The sequence below is a fragment of the Mugil cephalus genome, chromosome 19 (assembly GCF_022458985.1).
Source record: "Mugil cephalus isolate CIBA_MC_2020 chromosome 19, CIBA_Mcephalus_1.1, whole genome shotgun sequence".
Classification (NCBI taxonomy): Eukaryota; Metazoa; Chordata; class Actinopteri; order Mugiliformes; family Mugilidae; genus Mugil; species Mugil cephalus.
In genome coordinates this window covers 5,480,217-5,506,703 of record NC_061788.1, presented here as the reverse complement: position 1 = coordinate 5,506,703, position 26,487 = coordinate 5,480,217, and the positions used below count along the sequence as shown (strand labels likewise).

The window sequence follows — 26,487 nt, the reverse complement described above, 5'->3', positions numbered from 1 at the left end:
GTGCGCTTTCTTGAGAAATTTCTTAAGGCCAAGTCCACTATACACAATCAAAAGACAGATGGAAGCAACAGTGCTTCGTGGCACCCCAGTGGAGCTATTAAGTGATTATATACACAGGCACCGGTGAGAAATCAGTTAAGCTCACTCCTGTCGAGGCAGTTCTGCATGTAGTGTGTAGTTCTGACGCTCTTATTTTGATAGTGAAGGCGGTCGTGTGTGGAGGTGCAACCATGGGCTGTATGAAGATGGATGGAGGGAACAGCTCTTCAAAGGTGAAGCCAGGGCAAGTAGAGCTCCCCCTGGTGTCCGGCTGCAGTATGGGTCACAAGCTCCACCCCCTCCATGTTAGTGGATGGGCAAACAAAAAAATACACATCAAACATAAAGTTTTTTTTGTTTTATTTAAGGATGGTTTCTGTCATTTTAGGTAGTTTATATAATATTGATGAACGTTCAAGTGTTCATTTTTTGATTTTCATTCATAGATATTAAACAGGGGGGCACTGCAGCGGGGGTTGCAACATCTTTGGTTGATTAGACATTTTTTATACATATATATATTTCATTTCTTTAATTAATTAAATTAAATTAACATGAATCCAACATATTTTAGTAAAAGGATAAGGGATAGCTTAATATTAAATGCAAACTGATAATAATACAGAAAACATATAGTAGGTAGGGGGGTCCCTGCTTAATCTCTCCATCAGTTTGGCCCCTGTTTTAGTTTAGTCGTTTGACACTATAGACACAGGATGTAACGTAATGGCGACTACCTCTCTGTAGTGCAGTCCTGTGGGACCATGAGAGTTGTAAAAAAAGAAATACATTTTTTTTTTAATTAAAACAAGTACAGTGTAGCATTAATTAAACTAAATATTTACATAGTCTATGGGTGCAATTGAGTAGGTGGGTGGGAATATGTCTATATGTGTCTGTTTATTCCCTAGGCTATTTAAGTTTCACGCTTTTTTTAAAAGTATTTCAGTACATACGATAGTTTGGGTCAAAATACCATAAATTTAAAGCGACCGTATGACTTTTTTTTTTTTAATTTCCCATCTGGGAACACGGACTCAAAGTGACAGCGTTTTAGCAACCTCACTGCATATAACTTTTAAACAAGCTCGTTTCGTCTCTAAATCCCGCCGTCGTGGTCTGGCAACCCCCGCCCCTGGAGGAATTTATTAGACAGATTGACTCTCAGTATCGTATCAGCCTCCAGAGAACTACCGCCACGGTGCCAAAACACCGTCCGTGTCTGTGAAAGGTTATTCGAGTTCGAACAGTCTCCCAACTACCATTTGAGAAAATTTGTCATTTACTGCTTTTTAAAAAAAACATGACTAAAATTAATAGTGGTATTATAAATGTTATTATGCTGCTATGTCTGTATGTTTTCCCTTCGTCGTGAATGCCTCCTCACGCTGTCACTCCATTCCCTGTTTCAACTCATCCAATGCTCTGTTTACCCGTGTCCTCCAACCCATTCCACGTCCCCGCTCTTCAGATTCGTGGCAGATACGTCGCTCTACCTTCCTTCCTGCCAATCTGCTACAGTCGGAGCTGTGTCTCCTCCTGTGTCTCCTGCTGTTTTTTGCCCTCCCTGATGTTTTTTTTTTTATACGTCCCTTGTTTGTTCTGTGTCTGTGTGTCTCGTCAGGGCGTGGTTCATCTTTCCCCTCATGCGGCTCGTCAACCTGCGCACCTGAGGCTCTTCTGCTCGTCAAGCCCTTGCAGTATATGTGTCACTCTCCCCCCACCAGATTGGCCGTGTCTGACGATTTCCCGGTGATTTCTTGGTGTTGCCCGTCACGTAACGCTTTTGTGTCTCCAGTATTCCGACCTCGTCCACGAAATGAAAGTCTGTTCGGCTTAACCAGCCAGCCTGCAATCAGCTGACCCCCCCTCCCCGGCTAAAAACCTCCGGGCCTCAACTCCAGCTTGCAAACTTTACGTTATATTCAATAAAACATTCGCCCAATCTGGCTGTGAGTGCTGCTTTTGGGCCCCTCGGGTAAAAGCCAACATAACGTAGTCTGGCGGTGCAGCCTCTCCTGTTCGTCCTGGGCGTCTGAGCTGCTGCTGCTCAATCAGCAGTGTCTAGACTCTGGGGGGTTCGTGTCCTCGCCTCCTGCGTTCGTCTGAGCGTCTAGCCGCCAAAATATCTGATCTGACGAGCCGTGTGAAGAATTATGGCGCTGAGTGACGCTCAAATGATGCAGATCTGCTGAAGAGTTATTGTTTCCGCGATCTTTTAAAAATGCATCTGATCTCAAAGTCGCGGGGAGGCGTCCGCGGCCAGCTGTCACCCCTTTTCCCCAATGTGCACCTGTTTGAAATGAATGCTTTGTCTCTCTTGCTGCCGCCACAGCGAGACACAGACGGGGGGGGCAACAAGTTGGCTCGTGTTGCTCGTAATGCGCCGTGAACGATTTGTGTTTGTTCGGATCGGCTGCTGCTAAGTGATTTGCTTTGGTGGCCTGTTTTGAAAACCTCAACCTCCGTGTTGCGTTTTTTAATTTTTTTTATTTATTTTTTTAATCATGACTATTATTAATGAGCTGGTGCATCCTTTTAATGGATGAGGACAGGCAGGGCTCGGTATAATATGCAGGATGCGAGGCTAATTGGCGGGTCACGATGATGTATAGCGACGTGGCACCGACGAGCCTTGATTAGAACTAATGTCACTTCCCTTCCGACTAACATTTCTGTCAACCAAGCAGCCGCGGCAGGCGAGACCACGCCGGGAACACATACATGCGCCTGATGTACGCGTTACTGCGCGATGCAGAGATTTATGCTGCGCGCGGAGACGCGTAATAATTATTTCACTACCTCGTTGGCTCCCTCCATGTTTATTTCCTTCTCATCATCCCTGCATTTCGCCCTGCGAGATCCACGTGGAATTTGCTTGTATATTAAGCCCCTGTTATGATATATTATGAATAAAACGTCGCGCTTGCTCCGAGAATAATTCATGCGGACATAATTGAGCGTGCAGGAGGATGTCAAAATGTCTGCTGTGACTACATGCATCTGACTGTGATTACTGAATCTTAAAGCAAGTATGAGTCAACGGATGTTTCGGTGTGAGCGTATGGTGCCTTTGATGGCATGAGTGTACGACAACACTGTAGCTATGGATTAAAAGCATATGTTTCAGCTTGCAAAAATTTAGATTCAATGTTTTTCAGGCCAAGGACCCACAAAAAGACAGAGAGGTTAAGTATGGGCCCCCTACTTACTACATGTGTTTTTTTTTTGTTTTTTTTTAATTAAATTCAGCCTAGTGCTGATAATATACATTATTATGTATATATACCATGCACTGTTAGCTTCTCTTCTGCTATTATTGCAGTGTGTGTCTGGGATTTCACCTGGGGACTGAATAGGCTCCCATGCAATTGCGGGGTCTTAGCGTGCAATACGCATCCACGTGATTGGCTCAGCAGCTATAGGGGCGGGGCCTACTGTGTCTTCTGCCTCCATTTATCCCTTTACTAAAATAAATAGTTGGATTCATGTTAATGTGGATTTAAAGATATTTAAATTTGTGGGGGGAAATAAAAAAAAAAAATAATAGGAAAATGTCTAATCAACCAAAGATTTTGCGACCCCCCCCCTGCAGTACCTCCACGGACCCCTAGGGGTCCGTTGAAGACATGATTTAGATAGCTCCTTTTTAATGATAGTATCACCCCTACGTGTCTCTGCACAGCATCACCCTCTTATATGAATTTGATTTCTTTCATTTTCTGCGTAAGTGTACTTTTCTGACGTCGTTCCAAAAACTGAACTCGCGCCAGCTAGCTTGTTTATCCCGCTCAAACCGCGTTCTTTTTGTTTTCACTGACGAGAACGGTAAGTAAGATCCAACGGTGATACGACAAATTTAAATCTCCAAAGTCTTACCGATTTCACTGTTGGCTGGCGTTACATAAGATTAATTACCCCGACGCTGGGGAGCTTAGACGGATGTCGGTGTTAGATTTCAGGTTTGCTTTCAGCCTCACGCTTTGGCGAAACTCAATGCCTCCAAATGCCCCCCCCCCCCCCAAAAAAAAAAAGAAAAAGAGAGGCGATTTTGCTCAAGTGGCAGGATTAGAGTCATAAAATCATGAGAGAGAAGAATGAGAGCCAACAACCCATCACTTCTGATATCATCAGAAATTAACCTTCGGGGTGGAAAGACTGAACCGAGAGTGGTGAAGGGAGGCGCGCCGCTACGGGAGAGAAAAAGAGGCAGGTAGACAAATGCCGGGAGATTTGGCAGCCCTTCAAGGCTGTAATTCAGGGAGAAGACCACATTAATATTTAGTGATGCTCTCAGGTAAAACAAAATGAGCTGAGCTGCCCTAGCTCGACAGGAAGGACTGGCAGCAGACGGCGCGGAGGTCCGCCGGGTGTGCAGCGTTCCCGCAAAGCTTCGAGCTTTAGCATCAGAAGACACAATTATCTACAAAAGCCGAGCAGTAAATTAAATACATTTGCCACGGCGTACGTACATAAAACGCAGGTACTGGAGCGTCTCTAAAATTTTAAACCAATCTTAAAACAGGCTTGTGGGAAATCTGACTGTGCAATTAAACACTTGCACTAAAAAAAAAACAGCCATGACTGAAATATCTTGGGACAAATTACCGCGGAATTATCAAGACATTAATGGTCCCCAGAGGATGGATCTGAGTTTGGCGATCCCTTAGCCACTCACGTCGCAGAATCACCAGCTCCAGTTTCTAAAACAAATACCAGAACAGACTTTGCCATCAGCTGTGTGATACATTTACTCCTAATTAGCAAATGTTAGCACGGAGAATAATAATGTTGTGGATGTGATAGTACACAGGGAATCTAATTTAGCAGCACCTTCGCTCTGGAAATATTCACATTTGCCCTTTCGCCCTCTGCGCCGATTGGAGCTGTTAGCACATCCACGTGAATCCGCTTGTGTATTAAATTTATTTAGACACTGACCCGAGACCTGAGCGAAATTTCGCACTGGGCCGGGAGCTTGTTAGGGAGCAGGAGGGCCGTTAAAGGCGTCCTTCAGGGGGAAAGAAAGAAATGATTCGATGCAAAACGCTGAGCTGCAAATCTCGGCGTGCGCCGGGAACGCGCCGCACGAGAAGAAAAGGCGCCGGCGGAATGGAGATCACAGAGAGCAAAGCGTGGCGAGAGCGAGGGCGGAACGCCCGAAATGCCACGAAGGCTGTGATCACGGGCGTGTGACACCATTATGGGCTGGGGACGCGCGCCGCCTGAGCCCCCTCTCTGATCCCAGGGTCAATGTAATGAGGAGGCTTGAGAAGGAGAGCGCCCGACAGGGGCCGCACATCTTCAGGCCCTCCGGTGCTGTTTGCTTGTAATGAGATGAGCTAAAAGTTCAGCGCTAATTAAGCGCCAGGCGTCACTGGAATTCTATGGCTTTTAAAGGAGTCATGACACCCCTCCTTCAAATATTAATGCTGGCAGCAGTGAAAAGCTTATCTTGAATAAAACAGATTACGGAAAAATAATGTCTAAAAAAAAAAAAAAAAAAAATCTATAATGACTTCTAAATGTTTCATGGTTGAATAAATGTTAAATGTTGCCGAGACCGAGCCCTTGAGATAATGAGGACATAATGTCAATCAGGAGATTCTCCAGGAAGGAGGACGGAAGTAACTCTTACAGCACAGGGGGTCCGCAGAGGTACCGCAGACATTTTTGGCATATATATATTTTAAATTTTCCCCAACAAACTTATCTTTTTTCAAATGCAAATTAACAGAAATCCCACGTATTTTAGTAAAGGGATAAATGGAGGCAGAAGCCTCCTGTTCACAGTAGGCCACGCCCCTATCGCTGCTGAGCCAATCACGATGATGACTCTGTCAGGTTCCCCACAATTGGCCAAGAGCCTATTCAGTCCTCAGGTGAAATCCAGAAGCACTCTGCAATATTAGCAAAAGAGAAGCTAACAGTGCAGCCCACTACTGAGGCCTTCCTTCCCTGCACAGCCCCTCTACTGTTGCACGTTTGAAATAAAAAAAAAAAGATTATTTGAACCTGTATATCATGTAAATGGCTTAATATTGAATGCAAAATGAAAATTTATATTTATAAGCAGCATGAGGCCCAGTTTAATATAGAACACACGTAGTAGGTAGGGGGTCCCTAATTCATGTACATGTGAAGTAGCACTCGTACGTTAGACATATGTTAAATTCAGTGACAGTAGCGCCTGTTTCACAGCTACTATAGCCTCACCACTTATTCCAGAGTGTTGTTCTCGGCACCGAATCGCACGGTATTAACGCCAGCCTTCAGAAACGTGTGCTTATCTTAGCTCAAAGGAGCGGAGACAATGCCAGGACGCATGAATTGTTAATCTTCACGTTGCTATGTTATCTAACGTCTGACCGGGCGCGAGCGACAGAGCGCAGTCACTGAAAAGGGTGACCTGGGTTTTTGTTTCCTATTTAAAGTCTTATGATGAACGACGGAATGAATTATTGAAGGAAACAAAACGGGAGAAAGATTATTTACCGAGGGGCGCTGTCCTCGGCGTAAAAGACTTTTCTGTTGCTGTCGCGAGGTGAGTCATTCAATCACTCCTCAATCAAGTTTTCAATCATCCCATCTGTGCTCGTTCAACATTCCTTTATGAGCAGATTCTGGCCATAAAGTTTTTACATCTTGTGGAAGATAAAATCCCTACCCCCGTTTTTTAAAGAGCCTCGTGTGCGGCGCCGGGGCCGACCAGACTTCGGCAGCGGCGCGCGGGGAGAGGAACGGGGGAGAGGAATATACCTGTGCGCCGGTGATGAGAGACTTCAAATAAACTACATGGGTCTTGTGGAGAGGCCCGCGAATTGCTCTCGTCCTCATACATATCGAAATTACTGGGAGAATTGCTGCAAATTGCAGCTATCTCCACTCCGGCTCTGCAATCTAGTGCAGATGGAGTGTCTGCCAGGGTACAGCCGCACCAATCAGAGACAACACACCCTCCTGAAGGAAGCAGAGGGAGAGCTGGAGGCCAGGGCATCATTGTGTCAGCGTCAGGACTGATTGGCAAGGCCTCAGCTGGCCGGCTGAAAAGGGATCCCTGGCCAGCCGACATCAATGTGTCAGACTCACTGAGGAGGAATCGCACTCTTGAATAATTGATTGAATATGAATGCAGTATTGGAGGAGCTTTAACTGAAAACACTTACATGTGTTCTAAATAATATATTGCAGGGGATTGTAGTTTATACATCCCTTTGTCGAGTGGGATACGATATCATATGATATTTTCCTGTGTTTCCTGACAGCCGGGCTCCACACTAATCTCAATCAGTTCCACTAGCTCGTGCTGGCAAATGAATCGGCATATTAAACGCGCTTCATGCGCATGTACACATGTGCTCACACCTGAAATGTCATGTACAGTAGTGATCTCTAATATGATTCCCTGCATTTTTAAGACAAACCCCTTTAAAGAGTAATTAGAGTCGTCTGCATTTGCCTGCACTGGTTACGCAGACAGTGCAAACGGAGTGATTTGTAAGCATGAATATAAAGGTATGAAGGGGTGCACAATACTTTAATTCTGCCAGAATAAAATATTCTGACACATATTTTTGCCTTTGAAACATAACACAATACACAGAAGCCACACTGAGGGACACTTGTCATTGACAGACTTCATTTATCCAGTGCAACGCCATTCTTGGGATTTTGCTCGGCTTTGCATGTCGTGAATAGTCAGGGACCAGGGTAATGCAAAAGCCTCGTATAGCCCCATCCACGAGGAGCCAATTATTATGGCAGGGATTGTGCGAGACACTGTTGCTCAAATGCTCTTAAAAACTGCACACTGTGTCGTGGCGGGGAATTAAATATAGTGTTAGGAAGCTGCTGCTTTTCTTGGATTATAATTATCAGCAGGTCTGAGTGGAGGGAGGAAGGAAGGAAGGAAGGAAGGAAAGGGAATTTGCCGGGTAAAAAAAAAAAAAAAAAAAAGCCTACAGGCCGTATGAGCCACATGAGTGACGTTTGTGGGCAGATGCTGGCTATAAAGAGGTGCTCGAGGCACTAAAGAGCAATTGTTTGCCTGGTCTTAGGGTCATCGCCAGGTGATCATAATAAACTTTATGTCAGGTGTGCTGTCATTTTGTTGCGTGAAATGTTCTACATCTGCATTCTAATCCTTCTCGTCTGCTGCCTAATTGGACATCTGCTCCTGTCCTGGTACCTTGTCCCGTTTTCACCACCATGACTGATTGGGCCGCTGCCTGCTCCCATGCTCCAGTCTGGCTGCAGCGCTATCTGCACGGGCTTTAACGTGGACTCCAGTTCGTTAGTTTAGGGAAGCTGTGATTTAATCTCAGCAGTTTGCCTCTGGTTCTTCACATAATCACTTGTCCAGTGGTAACTCATTGTCTTTGTGTCCTTTTTGTAATTACTTGCAAGTGGTTCCCTGTCCTTTTGTGTTCTGTAGCTACTTAGCGGTGGTTAATTGTAGCTTTGAGCTCTGTTCTGTTAGATATATAGAAATAATTGGAATTAACTGGAGACCCGGCCGCGTTTAATTGACTTAGCACACCTCCCATTTTGAGGAGTGGTGCGAGGGCTACTGTTTCCTTTGTGTAGGGAGCATAGCTGGATTTTGAACCCTGGGCTTTGTTTGATTTTGATTGGTTTCATTTCTTTCAGGAGCTTCGCACCTGTTTTTCTTCTCACTTGTTTCAGTGTTGACTAAGATGAGACGTTGATGAGCTAAAACTATCTAGCTAACGCCTGACCCCACCCGTCCACACCATGGCAGGAGGTTCTGCAGCATCCACAGCAGGACGTCCAGGTTCAGAGACAATCTCTTCCCCCTGGCTGTAAGACCTCTGAACACTCTCACACAGTAAACAGACTCTTATGTATGTTAGCATTAGATATTCGAGAGGTTTTTAGAAATGTAGGGTTTTCTGTTACCAGTGTTTTATTGCAATATTTAGGTTTTGTACATTTCTTCGCGGAGTGAGTGGTCCGCTTAGCAGTATCATATATATATTTAGTATTTTGGTCTGCTTCACCATCTCTGCAATTTTTGATTTGACTTGTTTTGGATCAAAATAGATGATAGTGAAACTTTGAGGAGACTATAACTGAGGAGGTTTGAAGATACAAGCATTTGTATGACTACAAGTTTCAGTCGCTGTTGTTGAATGTGAAGCAGGAAAAGGTAAGTGAGACAAGAAGTGGAATTAAAAATGTACTTTACTGACATAAAAAACGACACAGCACCATCTAGTGTTTGGGTGGTGTTTTTACAGAGCAAGTCAGACTGACAAGCGCAAAAATATAAATGCTCCACAGCGGTGTAGACTACAGTGTCCCATAAACCACACTTAAGTCTCATCTAAATACTTTGTGCATGAAGTTATCGTCCTCTTTTTACTCACACATATTTAAACAGCACACAGTGTATGCTAGATTAGCCTTTAGCAAGCTAAATTTGTCTATAATTGTAGGTCCTGGAATGAAACCTTCTTAAGTAGAAGTCCAAAAACGAAGTAACACACCAAACCGTTCAGGTTGCAAGCCTGCAGTTTATTGTTTAAGCTTTGAAATTATTATTTCGCTTCAGAAACGTGTACTGCCATAATGGTTTTCCCTGATTATGTTTGTACTTGAATTACCATAACAATAGTTTGCCAGAGAATGCGCTAGCAGACAAGTTATCTCCGTAATTTGTGTTCAGCTGTCATACTGCTTTTGAACATCTGCGTTTGTTGCGCTTTAATTTGAAGTCTTAGAAAAATGAATGCTTTTTTTTCCATAACAGCCAAAGAAAAAGGTTTTTATATTCTTAATGTATGGTCCAACCTCATGAATTAGTGAGGACAGAACAGCAGACTGATATTGCTCTCTGTAACTCTGTAAAGGGACATGTAGAACTGCACCAGTGCTAAGAGTCCAGTGTTGATAATGGTTGTAATAAGGTAAATTAAGGTAGAAAATTCAGTTTACTATTTTCTCTAAAGACGAAAAAATATGTAAGCTGCAGTTCAACTAACTGTAAAAATTCTGTAAAGTTGATAAAAATATTAAAACTACAACAGATAAAAGTGAACAAAGAGCAGTCAAGAAGACTAAGAAAAAAATAAAAAAAGTGAACACCACTAATTAGTCTGACTGATTAGGCTGAAATGATGAATTTAGATGATATGGTAAAGATCTGCTTTTCCTATCAGTATGCAAGGCATTCCCTTAATTAATCGATACATTAAATGATGCATCTGATATTCTATAATTATTAATGGAAAAATTTGAAAATAATGTACGGTTTTGTCTAATATTTAATAAAGATGCTACAGGCCTTAAGACGAGCCAATATAATGAAAGACCTAGTGGCATCCATGTCAATGAAATTGTGAGCGTGAAACAACAACTAATTTGCCTTTAACCTCCTGAGATCCGGTGTCCTCGTATGGGGACATTACGTTTTAGTTGCAGCTTCTTCTGCTTCATTTAGACCTGTTGTGTCAAGGTTCCACGTCTGTCCATGTCATGTTGTGTTTCCTGTTTTATTTTGTTAAGTTGCTGGATTTCCTGTTTTGCTTCTCCTTGTCTCCTGATTGTTTATTTGTGTCACCTGCGTTGATTGTCCTCATGTGTCTCACCTGTGTCTTGTCATCCCTCAGTCCTCATATGTATATATAGCCCTGCCTTTCCCTTTGCTCCTTGTTGCGTCGTTTAATGTTAGTCTAACTTCTCCACGTCATGTTCCATGTTTCCTCGTCCTTGTTCCACATCTTGTTACCGTGTTTCCTTGCTGTGCTCTTTTGTATTTTTGGTTTTTGTAGTTTCCTGCCTTGCGCAGCGCTTTTTGTTAATTATTAAACACCTTTTGTTTTGGAGACCCTGCCTCATCAATAGTCCTGCATCTGGGTCCTCACCTACCACCTACAACAACCTCAACTCCCCCTACTTGACATGTTGTCTTCATAATGAGACACTTATGGGTCAATGCCCTTGTTTATTTGAGCTTATTAAATTTTGCAGTTTGATATGACGTGCAAATTGAACAAATTCCCAAGTACTCATGTGAGAACATTGGGATTTCATTGTTTCCAATTCCAATTTTTGCATTTAAATAATAATTCTATTCACATTGGTAACTTAAATTGTTATTTTTTTTTCAAAAACTCCTTCCCGTTCAAATATAATGCTTATTTTTTTTTTATTATTATTATTCTTGGCTCCTTCTAATTCCAAATACCTAAAGATCTTAAAAAAATTAAGATGCGGTGCAGCTTGCTTCTCGTATATAACAACATTGTCGTCAAAAGTAATCCCACCAGTGGTTCGCGAGCGCAGCGCTGACATAAAGATCCAAAAGACTAATGAGTTGTAAAAAGGTTACCAGTTAGCTTCCTCGTGCTCAGACAGCACGCTTGTGTGTTCCAAGATGTGTAAACTGACAACTTGTTACTTAGTGGAGTCTGGGGGATTAAATGTCACCTGCTGTAAGCAACACGGAGGCTCCGAAATTCAATATTTGCTTCTTCGCGTAGAACAAATCATCTAGCTCTGCATTACAGGATTAGTAGATAGATGCTAAATGACATTGTATGAAAACTTTAAAAACGCTATAGTGGTGGGGAGTGGTGAATTTCTTTCACAGCAATGTGACGTGGAGGTTTTTTAGAGACAATGGAAGCGACACATGGGGATGGATGGCGAGCGCCTGGTGGAATAATGAGGCTATTTATTCCCTCTAACCGGAACAGTGAGAGTTCAGGGTACAGCCTTCTGGAGAGTTTGCGACCTTCCTGCAAGGTAGCAGCTTTTATTGACTCCACACCAGTTTGAAATCAGGCTCTTAGACACATTGTGTCTTTTATGTGTGTGTGTGTGTGTGTATACGATTGGGCTTTGTGTTTTTTTCATCTAAATGCAATATAGTACCCCTGTGAGTATGGCACATTCATAAAGAGAAGTCATTCTGGAGGTAGTCCATTACTTGTCATTTGGAACGAACCCGCAAACCTACTGCATTTCCCCCTCCGCTTCTTTAACGCCAGTGTGCGCCGGCCTAATCGCTAACAAATCCTCGCTAATGTCAGTCATCTGTTTCCCTCTCCAGCTACCTCAGCAGTTTCCCTCTCCTCATAATCTCCCCAGTTTTGTCTCGCCTTTCCCTCCCCGTCTAACTCCCGGCGTCTCAGCATCCGTCCTCAGACTGTACGCATCGGAGATTTGTGCAGCCTTGCCTTTAAATGAGGCATCACTTGTTTATTTAAGGCTGGAGTAATAAATCCCTCTGAGCACGATCGATCAGCGATCCATCCCTCTCTGTCCGGAGGGCGGGGGGTCAGAGGTGCCGACCCTTGACATTCCCACCGTTAGTGGTAACTGCTGTCAATTTCAGAGAAGATCCAGCGGCGCGTGATTGCAGCGTTTGGCAGATTTTTCCACAGATGAACCATTAATGGGGTCGAGGCATTTCCACTGCAGTTCTTTGAGCCGCTCCTTTATCTCTCAGAACATATTTACCTGCAGTGTAATCAGGGCGGGTGTCTACTGCACAAGTTTCCAATTCCGTCCTCAGGGCTGCGCAAAGTAAAGGTGGAGGTAAAGGATAAGGTCTGTGAATAGGTCCCATAAGGGTGATCAAATGTTGGTTCTAAACCATGCAACTTTCTCGCTGGGCTCCTTCCATCCGCACAAAACAAAGTGTCCGCAGATAAATAAATAAATGGGAAAAGAAAAAGAATACACATACACACAAAGAAATGAGGCGCCATCCTCATGGGAACTGTGATGTTGTTTGATTCGCGCCCTCTTTGTAGATACAGTCCTCTTTAGATTCTTTACTGGGTGACAAGAATATAAATATAAGCTTCGGGATGCTGCGCTGCGATAGAGGCGAGCTTTGGAGGATAAATGTGTATGAGGACGTGTTTATGCACGGGTGTGTGGGAAAGGAAAAGATTAGGAGAAACGGGGGAAAGGGAAAAAAAAAACGAGAAATAGTAGCCGCATCAGTAAAGATGCAGACTGTGCAGTATTGCCACACATTTCAAAAAGCACACATCTGAACAATGCTTTTTATATTAACGACCGTGAGCAGTTTGTAGTTGTAAAGACGTACGGTGTGTCTACAACAGTTCTTAATAGAGATTAAGTTTATTCACAGATCAACTACCTTCAGATTGGTTCAGACAATGGCAGCTGAATCACTGCATTCATCTCATCTTTTTTCAGTGGTTTTTTGAAGCCCAAGGTCCTTCCCATGTAATCTGCAACTTCAGTTTGACACTCAGGCGAAACACTATACTTCTAGAGGGGCCGTATTTATTTATATTTGTTGTATTTATAATTTTGTGAAGATCTGTCATCTGTGTGCACATTATTGGTCAGAAATCACAAATGATAATGACATGTTAATATGTTACAAACCGAGCTGTTAACTAACCAGTAAATAAATAAATTTAAGTAAGAATTTACAAATAAAAGTATTACATGATTCATGGTTCAGGTACGCATTTCCTCAGACATCGATGTCTTTAGTTTTATTACTGAAGTTTTGTACAGGTCTAACTAACACCCGGACGGAGAGTAATGAATAAGAACTTAAAGTGTTTAGTCAAAGCAAGCAGAGCTCCCCCTGGTGGCCGGCTGCAGTATAAGTCATAAGCACTTTTTTTTTTTTTCTCCACGGATGGTTTCAGATGTTTTAGATAATTAATATAGTACTGATGCATATTCAAGAGTCCATTTTTTTCTGAAAAGTTTTAGTTTTAGTTTGACGCTATAGGAACAGGATGTGACATCATGACAAGTTGCCATTCCAACCGGTGGAGGCCTGTGTCCTAAAATATTGGGGATGCATAGTCCATATTTATATACAGTCTATGATCTGGAGACGCAGGCCCTCTATCACTTCTGGCCCTTTCTCATACTCACTACCATTGTGTGTGTGTGTGTGTGTGTGTGTTCAGTGAGTATGAGTGTGGACAGCAAGTTCTCCCCAGGCTGAAGATGAATGGACTCCCCTGCTGTGTCTGGCTCTACTACTTCTCTGAGCTCTGAGTAGTTCTACAGGCTGGGAGTTAATTGCCACAGACTCGCCGCTATCTCACGTTGATCTGAGGGACATGGGCAGGAATCTATCGACAGGGAAAAAAAAAAACAAAAGGGACGAAGATGAAGGGAATAAAACTGCAAAAGAAAGGCATGCTTGGCAATTACACAGTAAACCCGTGGACTTACCATGCGTGTTTGTCTGCGAGTACAAATGGGCGAGTTTCTTTTCCTTCTTTGTTACTCACTTTTTTTTTTCCATTTTTTTTTTTCATTTTGCTTTAACATTTTCCGCCACCATTCGCTGCTTTTCTCTCCTCATTCTTTTCCGTCTGACCTTCTGATGTGGAGTAGCTGTCACTCGGTTAGGACTGACACAGACAAGCCAAGTCTGGAAAAACGCCCATCTCCAAATGATAGTCATCCCCGGAGCCTGGTTTCCATCTGCACTCTCACTTTTGCATAAACACACACAAACACTCGGATGTCTTATTCTTCGCGGCTCACCTCCCTATAATCACACGAGCTTATGTACAATATTCGGGGCGGGCTGAGAGCTCAATTACAGCACTTGCGCGTGCCCCACTTGGCAAAGGTGAGCAGTGTGTTAACACTGCAATTTTCTGCAGATTTTTTATTTTTTTTTTCGCGCTTTTTTTGTGACACGTGGTAAAAAGGACTCGAAAGAAAAAGGGAGGAATAAAAAAAAAGGTTTCTTTTCCATTTCCCCTCCATGGCAGCTGTATCTTTAATGAGCCAGTCAGCCGAGGAATGTTAGATGACAACAAGGAACTCATCAGAAAGAGGACAACATCCAAGCGCATGGGTCTTATTACGCTGTTTACCCACTTCTGGGAACCGCGGCAAAAAGATGTTGTGGGACGCTCTGGGAATGTTTAGTTAAAAAGGGAATAGCCAAAAATACGAATTTATCTGTTGGTGCCAAAGTGTGATAATATATATAGATGCATATAATAACTATTTATAAACCAAAACAAACATGCAGCCATTGTTCAGTATAAAAGGTCAAACACACTGTAAATACACGGTTCTGGCATCGCCGGTAACCCTATACACTCAAAGTATCACAGTGCATGACGGTGGAGAGGGGCTTTAAATAAATAATAACGTGTGATCAATAATGTGAAAATGCATCTTGCAGGCAGGCCCACAGCTGCTGACAGTTGCACGGAAACTTGAATGTTCTGTGCAGAGTGAAAGACACTGTTACTTTAGCAGATACTGTTTGGAAACCTAATGTGTCTGAGTTATCTGGTGTTTGCTTTGTTTCGCAGTGATCCGACGTACAGAAAAAACGACGTGCAGATCCGTTTACTCCACCAGAATTAGGAGACGAGTCCGAGATGAATGAGAGTCTGTAAATGGGAACACGACGGCCTCAAGACGTGACGTAAGTTTTAGCTCGGTTTCCTTTTTGTGCCCTCGCCTTTCTGAACTCGGTGTGCAGTACGAGCCGTACCGTTCGGCTTTAAAAAACCGCACTCCCCGAATCAAACCTGATGTGAAGGAATACCGCTTCCTCTCTGGAGTCAAACATTACGACGTCTGATTTGCATCTCTCGCTATGTGAAATGACACAAACTGTCAGAGAAACAAGGACACGATCCATAACATTTAGGTTCCACTGCCTCGGGCGAAAGCTGTTTTTAAAAGGGAATTTAATAAAGCTCATTTTCAGCTCACGTCTTCTACAGCTGGCTTATTAAACAGTTGAGTAACTGTATTAGCATTTTTGTCTCAGATTAAAACAATACATAAGGGATACACGTGTCTCACTTTGCCTGCGGGGTAGGGGCTAGGGCAGACAGGTTTTCCTTAGAAAATGGCATTGTGACGATGTTGACGGTGATTAGAATCGACACGGGGGAAAAAAAGGCAAAAAGCGGCGTAGTGGCTCTGCCGGAGTGGGCGGTAATGGTTAGGAATCCTATGGGACAAGGCTGATATAGGTGTGTGTAAACACTCCCTTTCAGGCTTTTAATATGAAGCACCGGCCGGATGGGAGGAGTTAAATAATTCAAGCCCAGGGTTAAAGTGGGTCTGCGACCATGTTTTTTCAGAATCGAGGGGTGTACAAGTGCTGGCAGATAGGTGTCAGTGGTTTTCACCACCACCGCCGGTGTTGTATGTCCTGCCCTGATTCGCGGTTAAATCTCGTTGTTCTAAATGGAATTAAACTTCTGCTGCCGCGTAAACTACACTCACTGCTTGGCCTTTTTTTTTTTTTCCCAAAGCTTGGTCTCAGCATGCAAACACAGTGTTGTGAATATGAAGTGTGTGGCACTGGGAGCTGAGTCTCATAAAAAAAAAGAAACAATGTGCAGAGAAAGCACATCCCCGGAGTCTGACAGAACTCTGCAACTTTTCACGGTTTCTCTTGCAGCTTTTGCAAGATGTTAGTGATCCTTCTAAGGAAGAGGTGGAATGAATACATGCATGCACGAGTCAAGTATCTTTGCTGCAACCCCCCATGTTAGATTTCTGATCAGCGGTTTTCAGTGTACTCAATGTAGATGCTCCATCTGTCCCTGTGTTGACTGTGCTCCACTGAAACTACCAGCTAATTCAAAAATGGTCAAATGAAACATTTGTGAGAGCATCAGCCTGTCACTCAAACAAACCATGCCTTTAACGATGCAAACATTTAATCCTTGATATACTTTAAATATTACAGTTGGCATTGGTGTCAAAATCCTAGACTGTATATAAATATGGACCATGCATCCCCACTTCTTCGTACTCATGCTATTTACCTGGGGATACGGACAACGCCAAATTGCGACTTTGGGGCCAGATTCTGTGCAGTATGGCCCGAGAGTGGAGCCACAGTTGTAGCCATCACAATGTCACATCCTGGTTCTATAGCCTCAAATAACTAACTGAAATTAAACTTCTCAAAAAAATGGATACTTGAATATGCATCAGTTTTAACTTAACTACCTAAAATGACCAACACCATCCTTGAAAAAACATATTCGTCACGTACTTTCGCGTTTTAGTTTGGCCCAAGTCCCATCCACTGTTATATATGAGGCGGAGCTTATGACCTATACTGCAGTCAAACACCAGGGGGAGCTCTACTTGCTTTAGCTTTATACAGTCTATGGACAAAATCGACTGTGTTCCAGTAAACTTGTTGTGGTCATTGAATAACTTCATCAATTTGCCTTTAGCTGATTATGATTATGATAAAATACAGGACAAATATTTTAGGCAAATAAACCTTTTAACTAATTGCAATATATAAGTATAATTACAGTATAAAAATTAAATTATTCTCTGTTTACAGCACACAATTGTTGTGGCGGAAAAGTCATTAGTGCAAGATAATAAAACAATGCAACAAAAATATAAATATAACAACATAAACAGCACAGCAACAATGGAAAATAAATTCAGTAACAAAGTCAATTGAGCAAAATAAGTAAAGAACAAAGTAATAAATATAAAATATAAAAATGCTAGGATTTGAGTGTCAAACTCTGTCCACATCCACCTTTCGCTTCAGGTGGGGATGGAGAAGCTCCTGTCGTACACAGACTTGGAGAGAAGCTGCACTCACATGAACTCTGTGAAGATTAATTTGCTGGACGCATAGAAAAAAAACTGTAACAAAAGCATCGATCCAATGCTGATACTAGGCTTGGTATCACCACTATTTGGATCGATACGCCCAGCCCTGGTGGACATGGAAGTGGACATTTTAACCTTCAGAGTAATCCTCAAGTGACCATTTTTAACTAGCTTTGATGTGCTTTAGGGCAAACACTAGATTTCCAAATAACTGTGTGAGCACATAAGTGAAGGAGACAAGCCTCCAGTCATTAATCTGTGTGACGAAGTACAGTATGACTGCGGAGCGTTTGAAGCCAGAGAGAAACGCACAAACCTGCTGCAGAATTGTGTGACGGCAGGTTGGTCACAGCATGGCTTCAGGCTTTAATTGTGAAGTGTGGCCTTGGGGCTACAGAGAGGCATGGGCTCTTTAGCCTTCCAGTGTTTCTTCTGTTATTCTGCCCCGGACGTCATCGGCGACGCGTCAGATAAAGCCGCCTCGCCGCAGCCGCAAACCTGTTTCCACGGCTGTATTCTAAATGAGTCTTTGCGAGAGCATTCGATACGTCTTCCATCTGCGCCGGTCATTCGCAGCGTCGCACCGTCGGGCGGCTCAATCAAGCCCATTTTCCCCCCACAGCGTTTACCGCAGGCTTTGCCGACTTAATTTGTTGTCTGTGAGCTGAGAGAAGATGAGTGATGAGCGGGTCTAAAAGCTGCATGGAGGCTAGTGCAGTAAGCATCTTTTAATACAATATGACAGTGTGTTGCCCAGTGGGACTCTTAATATACACTTGGATTTGCGCAGTCGCCGGCTTGAGGTTTGTTCTGCTAAAATGCTAAAATCCCCTGGAATATTGAGAAGAGAATTTGGGTGTGTGTGTGTGTGTGTGTGTGTGTGTGTGTGTGTGTGTGTGTGCGCTCTGTACTGGCTCTGGGCGGCCGAGCGACGCAGCGGCTCACTCCTCACAGTCTTCGGGCGTGATGTAAACACTGGCTGGAATAAAGGAGAAAAGCTCCTGCGGTGGATAAAATGGCTTACCATTAACGGAAAGAGCTTGAAGGTGAGGGCAAAGATTTGATTTCACGCTGTTATATCAATACACCGACTTTCACTGATGTAAAAGTAGAGCCTGTCTCTCCTAATTTCCCTGATACACCGGCTCCGATGCAGCCCACTCCTTAAAGGTGAGCAGGTATCAAAGCGGGTCCAGGGTGGATTCATCTTGGCATGTTTACTCAAACTGTAATGGAAAATGAGGAACAGTGTTTTTTTTTTTTTTTTGTTTTTTTTTGTTTTATTTATTTATTTTTTTATCAGACATGATAGGACCCCTGCTAGTGGAGCAGTGTATTTTCACTATTGCTGAATATCTATGAAACATGTTTGAAATTAAAAAATAGCCTTTTATTTTTCTTAATTCCTATAATATGCTTCCTCGTCATGAAAAAAATACATGTTTTTTGTGTTTTTCCTGTAAATTAATATTACTATCGGAGGGCAGAATTCCAATCCAGCAGTTGTATCACAGAAAATGAATATTAGTCCATTCAATTGGAAGTTACTGAAAAAGTGCAATTCCATTTAGAGTTATTGATAGAGCTGTTTATGCTCCACTGATTGATAAAATTGAGTACCGCTCAAGAATGTTAAGCTTTTCGTGTTCTCTCCGAGCGGAAACCAAACAAATCTCTTGCTTCTTTAAACCGAGGAATCGGTAATGACACTTTACTCATTCGTTTTCGTTTATTTAAAAATCAGCCGGAATGCTAACTAATCTAACTTCAGGTTTTGCTGTGATTAAAGCATTACCACCCCGACAGCGCGAGCAAGAAAAAACAAAAAAACACCCAACCCTTTAAGCCAACTTCAAAACTGTCATCAAAACACTTCTGCAACATTTATTGTGAATGTCACTCCCTTGATGATAGGTTTCACACAACAAAAAAGAAGAAGAAGAAGGACAAAATGTCACAGGAAATTGGTTGTGTCAGCTTCGGAGTGATATTCCGTAATTCTGCAACGTGGCTCAAGTGCCACCTTTTAGTTTTTGTTATAATACTCTTGCTTGCGCCCAAAAATAAATTATAGCTGCAGTTTACTGACATGAAGCCGAGGGAGATTATGACAGCAGACAATTTGTCTGTAGTCGTATTCATCCTCTTTCTGCTGAATTTAAGTGCGGCTTTCAACACTGCAGACCAAGTTCTGTTGTTGTAATAGGCCATCTGGAAAACTAGGTTATTCTCTTTGGGACAGCATTAAACTGTTTCAAGACCTATATTACAGGTAGACAAGTCTACATCAGCCTCGGCCACCAGGTGTCTAGTAGATTTGACGGTGACAATGGAACTGCTCTGACCCAGTTTTAAGCTCTTTATAGTTACTCCTCTGGGAGCGATTATTCAGCAATATGTCAGTATTTATACGCACAGCATTTGGAAAGTGTATTTTATTTTTCCTATTGAGCCATAGCTGCGTTGTAGTTTGACATGAATTGCAACCAAGTAATTGCTGTCAGTACAAAGAGGAGAAGAAAGAAAGCAGAACCGCAAAACAAATGCTTTACGTCAACGCAAGCAACCTACAGACTATAACATGAAACTAGCCATTCATCATTAAACATTAGCTTCAGACGGTCTCAAATCACCGCCGGTGAGTGGCAGTTTTATCGCTAATAGAAGTAGAACACATCCCTTTCTAAGTGGGAAAGATTACTGCAATTCCTCTTAATAGAATTGACACTAATTAAAATCCATAGGCACTTCAGCTAATTGACACCTAAGCTGCAACAATGAAAAGACATTTTAATTGATTTTGTCTGAGACATGGAGCCTCTTCTTTGTGTTGCTAAATTAAATTTAGATAATTGGCCTTATGCATGCAGGAGCAAACACGTGATGGGGGAGTAGGGGGGGTCTCGATGGTGTCATACCGCACGTGTATCTCTTGGCTTCATGCAGCGAGTGGCCACAGAAAAGAAAAGAAAGCGGCACGTGTTAACTAAGTCATTTTTTCTTCTCACTTCGGTTGTTTATCATGTTGATTATTTTTTCCACTATCATGATACAGAAGTTCAATGCAAAAACCGGAAATAGAAGTGTATTAATGAGAAATGTACAGAGGCTTATATTTAGTGGGGGGTAGGAGTGAGCAATATTGGTCTGAAGGAAGTAGCTGCAATGAATTACTTTCTAGGCTACAGGCAAACGTGAATCCATTTTTCATTTTTGCCCTGAGGGTAATCGATGATGGTGGGGGTGGGGGGACCAGACAACAGCACAATCTGAAAGAGCAAGGGTATTCTGAAAGGTTCAAAGTAGCCTGCTGGCTCATTCAAATTCAAGTCGGCTAAATCTAGAGCTTTCCATATTCCCATCGTGTTTCCACAGTGCACCATGGGGACATCTAGCTGGCACTCTAACCACGTTTTTTTTCATTATTATTATGGGCTGCCCTCTGTAATGGCCTCAGGTCCGCAAAGAGACTCAGATCTCCATTAATTCACATAAACTCTGCAAACGCTCTAAACCATATATACAGGATCCCTGTGCTGGTAAACAGATGGTGGTAAAATGCCTAAAACCATGCACCATGTTCTTCATCTGCCGTCCGACCTTTGCACATAATGTCAATTGTTAATGACATCGTTACTATGACATATTAAATAAATCAAACATTTGTTTTTGGGATGCAGGCATGGTTTTATTCGAACAGAATATAGTATTAACTCTAGTTTTAATGTTAGCAAAATGTATATGACAGCCACAAACGACAAAAGTGAACCTTTAACATTCTCTGCCTGTAGGTGGCACTAGTAGGTGGCACAGTTTTGAAATTCTACAGTACCCTTGCCTTCTTACATGTAGGTGGTGCAGATTTCTAGAGCAGGCATGATGCTTGGCATATTAAAGGATCACTGTGTCAAATTTAGTGCCATCTATTGGTGAGGTTGCAAACTGCAATTACACAAAAATGTCCTCCCTTACTAAGTGTGAAGGGAAAACCTACAACTGCCATCACTTGGTTTGATTTACCTGATCCAAACTATTGTGGAAACATGGTGAGCTAATGGAAGAGGACAAGCTTCTTGTGTCCCGTTCTAAGCTAACAAAATGACAACGATTCATAGCTACAGGTGGTTATACAGTACTAAAGCCCTAACTGTGATTACTAAAATTCCATTTCTGCCTAACTTTGCCAGAAACACAATGGAATGGCCATTGCCAAATCCTGCAAACACATGGTGTTTTAACACAGAAATCAAGCGACAATCAGCATTTTGTTTTCATCACAGCAACATCAGTCGATCAATTAGTGTCGGGCACAATCATCCCACATATTTTAAGGTTAGTTACATTAATGAGGAGTTGGAGGAGGAGGGTGCAGCCTTCCCCCAGCTACTCTTCATGGAAAAGGTAAACGTGGTCATCCATGTTGTGCTTCTCTTACTCAAGCAATGCGTACAACTGATCCACTGCAATTTTATAAATTTGTAAATTAGCACAAAGTTGGAGGGGTTCAGGATGTATTTTGATCAGCCACAACATTAAAACCACTGACAGTAGTAAAGTAAATAACAATGACCGTCTTGTGACAATTCAATGTTCTGATGGGGGACTTCTAGACCTGTGATTCATGTAGATGTTACTTGCACAAGTACCACCCGCCTAGACCAGACCGGGCACCCCCACCCCATAGTAATGACACTCCTTGATGATGGTAGCAACCATCTCAAGCAGGATGTAGCCCCACACTGAAAAAAGAAAAAAAAACGGTTTAGGAACAACTCAGAAAAGCATGGACTTGGCCTCCAAATTTACTAGATCTCAAACTGATCGAGTATCTACACTCGGACTACCGTGATCCATAGAGGCCCCTCCCCTCAACCCATAGGGCCTAAAGGCCCCCGCTACCAGCTTTCTGTTGCCAGACACCACAGGACACCCTGAGAAGGTCCGTGTCCATTCTCTGATGAGTCACAACTGTTTTGAAGGCACACGGGAGACCTACACAGTATTAGGAAGGTGGACATAATGTTATGCCTGATCGGTGTATCTTAAGAATCATGCCTTCAGAGTCTTTATAAAAAAACACTTTCTTTAATTGACTATATTCAAAACGATAAAGGGACATAATTGAACAAATCCTTTACCACTTGTGAGTTTACAAAATATAGCATGAATGCAAGCTGAGCTGCCCACAGATACTTATTCCTTTCTACAGCACTGCACCTCAAGAGTCTGTGTGTGTGTGTGTGTGTGTGTGTGTGTGTGTGTGTGTGTGTGTGTGTGTGTGTGGAGAGCTTAAATCTGCTCATAGGAGAGTATCTCAGCTGTAGTAGTCCATGACCTTGGCCATGACCAAATGTGCCTTTTTACAGAAATAAACTTCTTCAGGCTCCACTACACTGTATCAGCCTCAACTTGAGCAAACTCTTATGAGGTAGTTTACAGATAAACTTACCAGGGTGCTAGCTCGTTGGTAGCTCATTGATTTTCCTATGAATGACGATGATGATGATTCGGGTGAGTCTGTTTGAACGGGCGGCGTTTACAAAGGTCATCCGCTAAGCTGTTTTCCTCTTTGTTTGATGCCGAAGTGTGAATCATCCCTGGTAGGCATCTCCACGGCCTCAGAGGGATGCCACCATCACAGTTTCCCCTTGTCGGTTAGCCACGGATTGCACTGCAGTCACAGTACGCGTGGCATGTGGTGAGTGGGAGTAGCCCTGAATATTCGCGTCGGGACTAAAAGTGCTTGAATAGCGGCTACTTCGACATGCAGTCATGTGCAAAATCTTCCTCTGACTGGTTTTGTTTTCTGCTGTCTGTGCTCTGTGACGAACTGATAAACCTCAAAGAAAGCGACAAATCACTAATGCGTGTTGCTGTGGTTGTCTGGGTGTACAAGGGGTAGTAATTGCCCTCTCCGGCTGTACCGCTATCAGCCTGGATAATGTAGAAAGCAAGAAAAAAACAAACCACTAATCTGAGTGCTATGATGAAGGCAGAGTACGCCACTGATCTGGTAGGAATAATGACGACCTGATTGCCTGTTTTCAACCATCTCCCATCTTGGTAACTCTGGTTCTTCTCCTCCTTTCCCTCTTCCGACTACAGGACACTTTCTCTATTTTGGGGTAGGGTTTGCACAGTTGGTGTTCCACCGTCTGCTATTTGGGAACCAAACTTGCGCCATCTTGAGATTTCATACAGGGCAGTGAAAACATGGCTTATAAGAAACTGTTGTATTTCAAATTTGCTCCAGTGTCCATGTATACTGTATATGTACTTGCATGTGTCTTTTGTTCTCTGTGAGCGCACTTTGGAGCAGTGGACAGATGGGAGAGGGTTGCTCACTCGAAAGCGAGAGAGAAAGAAAATGATTTGATAATTATCACCATACAAATCAAGGTTTACCTAGTAAAGATAAGGTGATATATGGTGAAACTTCTAACTCCTAACCCTAACCCTAACCCTAAATACAGCTAGACCAGGCGACATGTGGATTATCAGATCAAATTAAGCAAAACTGGACTCAACAATTATGTGGAAAAGCGGATTAGCCTCAGTTTCAGTTAGTTTAAGTTAGTTTTAGGTCATTTCAGTTATGATAAATGTAGCTAAATAAAATATGCTAACGCTAAGAGATTTACTGAGAAGTAACGTTAGCCGTTATTGTTGGAACTGAAATATTAACTGTCGGCTGTAGCTACGGCAACATCCACAATATATGTCAGCCCTCCAGAACGACACCTAAGAGGTAACTCAAAGTATGACTTCATTAAAATATATATATGTAACACCAGGTATCTGAGCCAGGATTCCAGGTGTTTCTTTGTAATGCAGCGACCCAGTTACTTCTCTTTTCTTTTCAAACCTGTTGGTACAGTCAATCACAGCTGTTCCCCATTTTTTAAAATTACACTTTACAATTTAGACGCTATTAAAGCCTATGATTCAAACTAATGCTGCTAATCTCAATGCTCAACTGTCACCATGGAGACTTCTGCTTGCCGTGACATCACGTGCGTACCCTGTATATGTTTTAGGGTTCCGTCCAAGCCAGAAACAAGAGTCTGAATGAGAACCCCTGATTTCAGAGCCAAAATGAAGGCTACAGACAGTTAAACAATTATTGAGGAGGCTTCGAAAATGGAACTTTCACTTGTTCACTCTCGTTTCTCACCACTCTTCCTTTATAACACCATCTAACCACAGGACAACTTTACTTTTCTTGGATGGAGTTTGCACAGTTGTTGTTCCCCCGGTTCGCCGTTTTCGCCGCTCGGGAAAAGCTTCCTTTTGTGCGTCAAATCAAGCCTTTAATTTCCCAGGACGTTTGTGGCACACAGAGCCACATAGTGGAAAGAACTGGGAAACAATCTAAATGCAGACGGTGTCATAATCCCACGGCCATTACACTGGACAACCAGTGTTTACTTTATAATTATGAGTTCAATTAAAAAAAAAAAAAACTTGTCCACTGCCACGTTCGGCACACAGCAGTCTAACCTCCTGCGCCAGAAATAGCCGCTTGACTTTGAGCCACAGGAGCGGCCGTGATGGACACGAATCCCCCAAGAAGAAATATTTAATAAGAACTTGTGTGAAGACGGGGAGAAATTTGGCTTCGGAAAAGTTGATAATTTCACAGTTGAATTCATTCTTTTCTTGGCATTCTCTGCCTGTCAAATTTGAGGGGAGGCATGGACTAATGTGTCATGCTGTCAGCAGGAAAGACAAGGATTTGGACAAGCTCTCCATGAAAAATACTAATTTCAAGTAGAGAGCGAACTTTAAAAAAAAAAAAAAGAAAAGAAAAAGAAATTAAAAAAAAAGGCTCTGTTGTGTGTTTGCCTTGCGAAAAATAAAAATATCGTATGTTGTGATGATGGCGAGCAGAGAGCTTTCCCAAAGTATACCTTCAAGAGGTATTTTTTGAATTGGATTTGCTGCAATATGCATTGTCCCTGATTGAGCTTTGGTTTTCATTGTCCCTGTGATACAGCCATCACTGAATACTTGATGACACGAAGGATCAGCGTCTACTCTTTCGTCAGTTTCTTTTCAGTTTCTGCTTTGAATTTCAGAGTTGTGCCCGTGACTTCATGCCATAGCAGGTGTCACTGCGCTCTTATGTTAATGATATGTAAATACCTTTGCACATACTTGCCATGTCACGAGACAAAACGTGACACACTCAGTAAAAATCCACTTCCCGTGGCGTGAGTCATACATGGCCAAACACAGAGCTGAGCCACTTACCGAGCCAGTGTTCGCCGGTGATCTTTCCAAATCCCTCGCGATAAGACTCCCATCCTCGGAAGAAATTGACCGAGCCGTCCTCCCTGCGCTGAATCACCTACACAGTCATGGCGGCAAGACAAGAGATCAGGGGTCAGACGGGATTCATCTCACGCGGCGCGTTTCATCATTCTTTGTGATGAGTCACTCCAAATCCCACTGTCGGCCGCTGAGCTCATCCAGAACTAAACCAAATGAACTCATAAATGCTTGCTCTTTCACAAATGAATAATGCAAACGCTCTTCGCACTAAAAAGACAATTTGTCGGAAGATAATAAAAGGAATGCATAAAATACAGAATGGCTTTGAATCAAGTTGTGGTGCAATTTACATACTTAATTGAAATCCCAGAAAAGAGATGATATTTCATGTATGTAAAAAAAAATCCTAAATACACAGAGAAAGATGAACTATCTTTGTACCATCAAATTTAATGAAGTGAAGGGGTGGAGACGTTACAATGAGTTTTTATCGCTACAATTTCTGTATGAGAAACAAAGGAAATATATGAAAGAGCAGATGAATTCATGCACGGGGCGCAGTAT

At 42.6% G+C, this 26,487-nt stretch overlaps 1 protein-coding gene across 2 annotated transcripts in view; it reads right to left on the bottom strand.

Moving 5' to 3' along the window:
• fibcd1b (fibrinogen C domain containing 1b) overlaps nucleotides 1-26,487 on the bottom strand; it is a 116,194-nt gene that overhangs the window by 15,618 nt on the left and 74,089 nt on the right. For both annotated transcript variants that reach the window (XM_047570483.1, XM_047570484.1), the window contains one exon: nucleotides 25,903-25,999. In XM_047570483.1, the coding sequence (XP_047426439.1) occupies nucleotides 25,903-25,999 (97 nt within the window). The remainder of the gene's footprint in view (nucleotides 1-25,902; nucleotides 26,000-26,487) is intronic.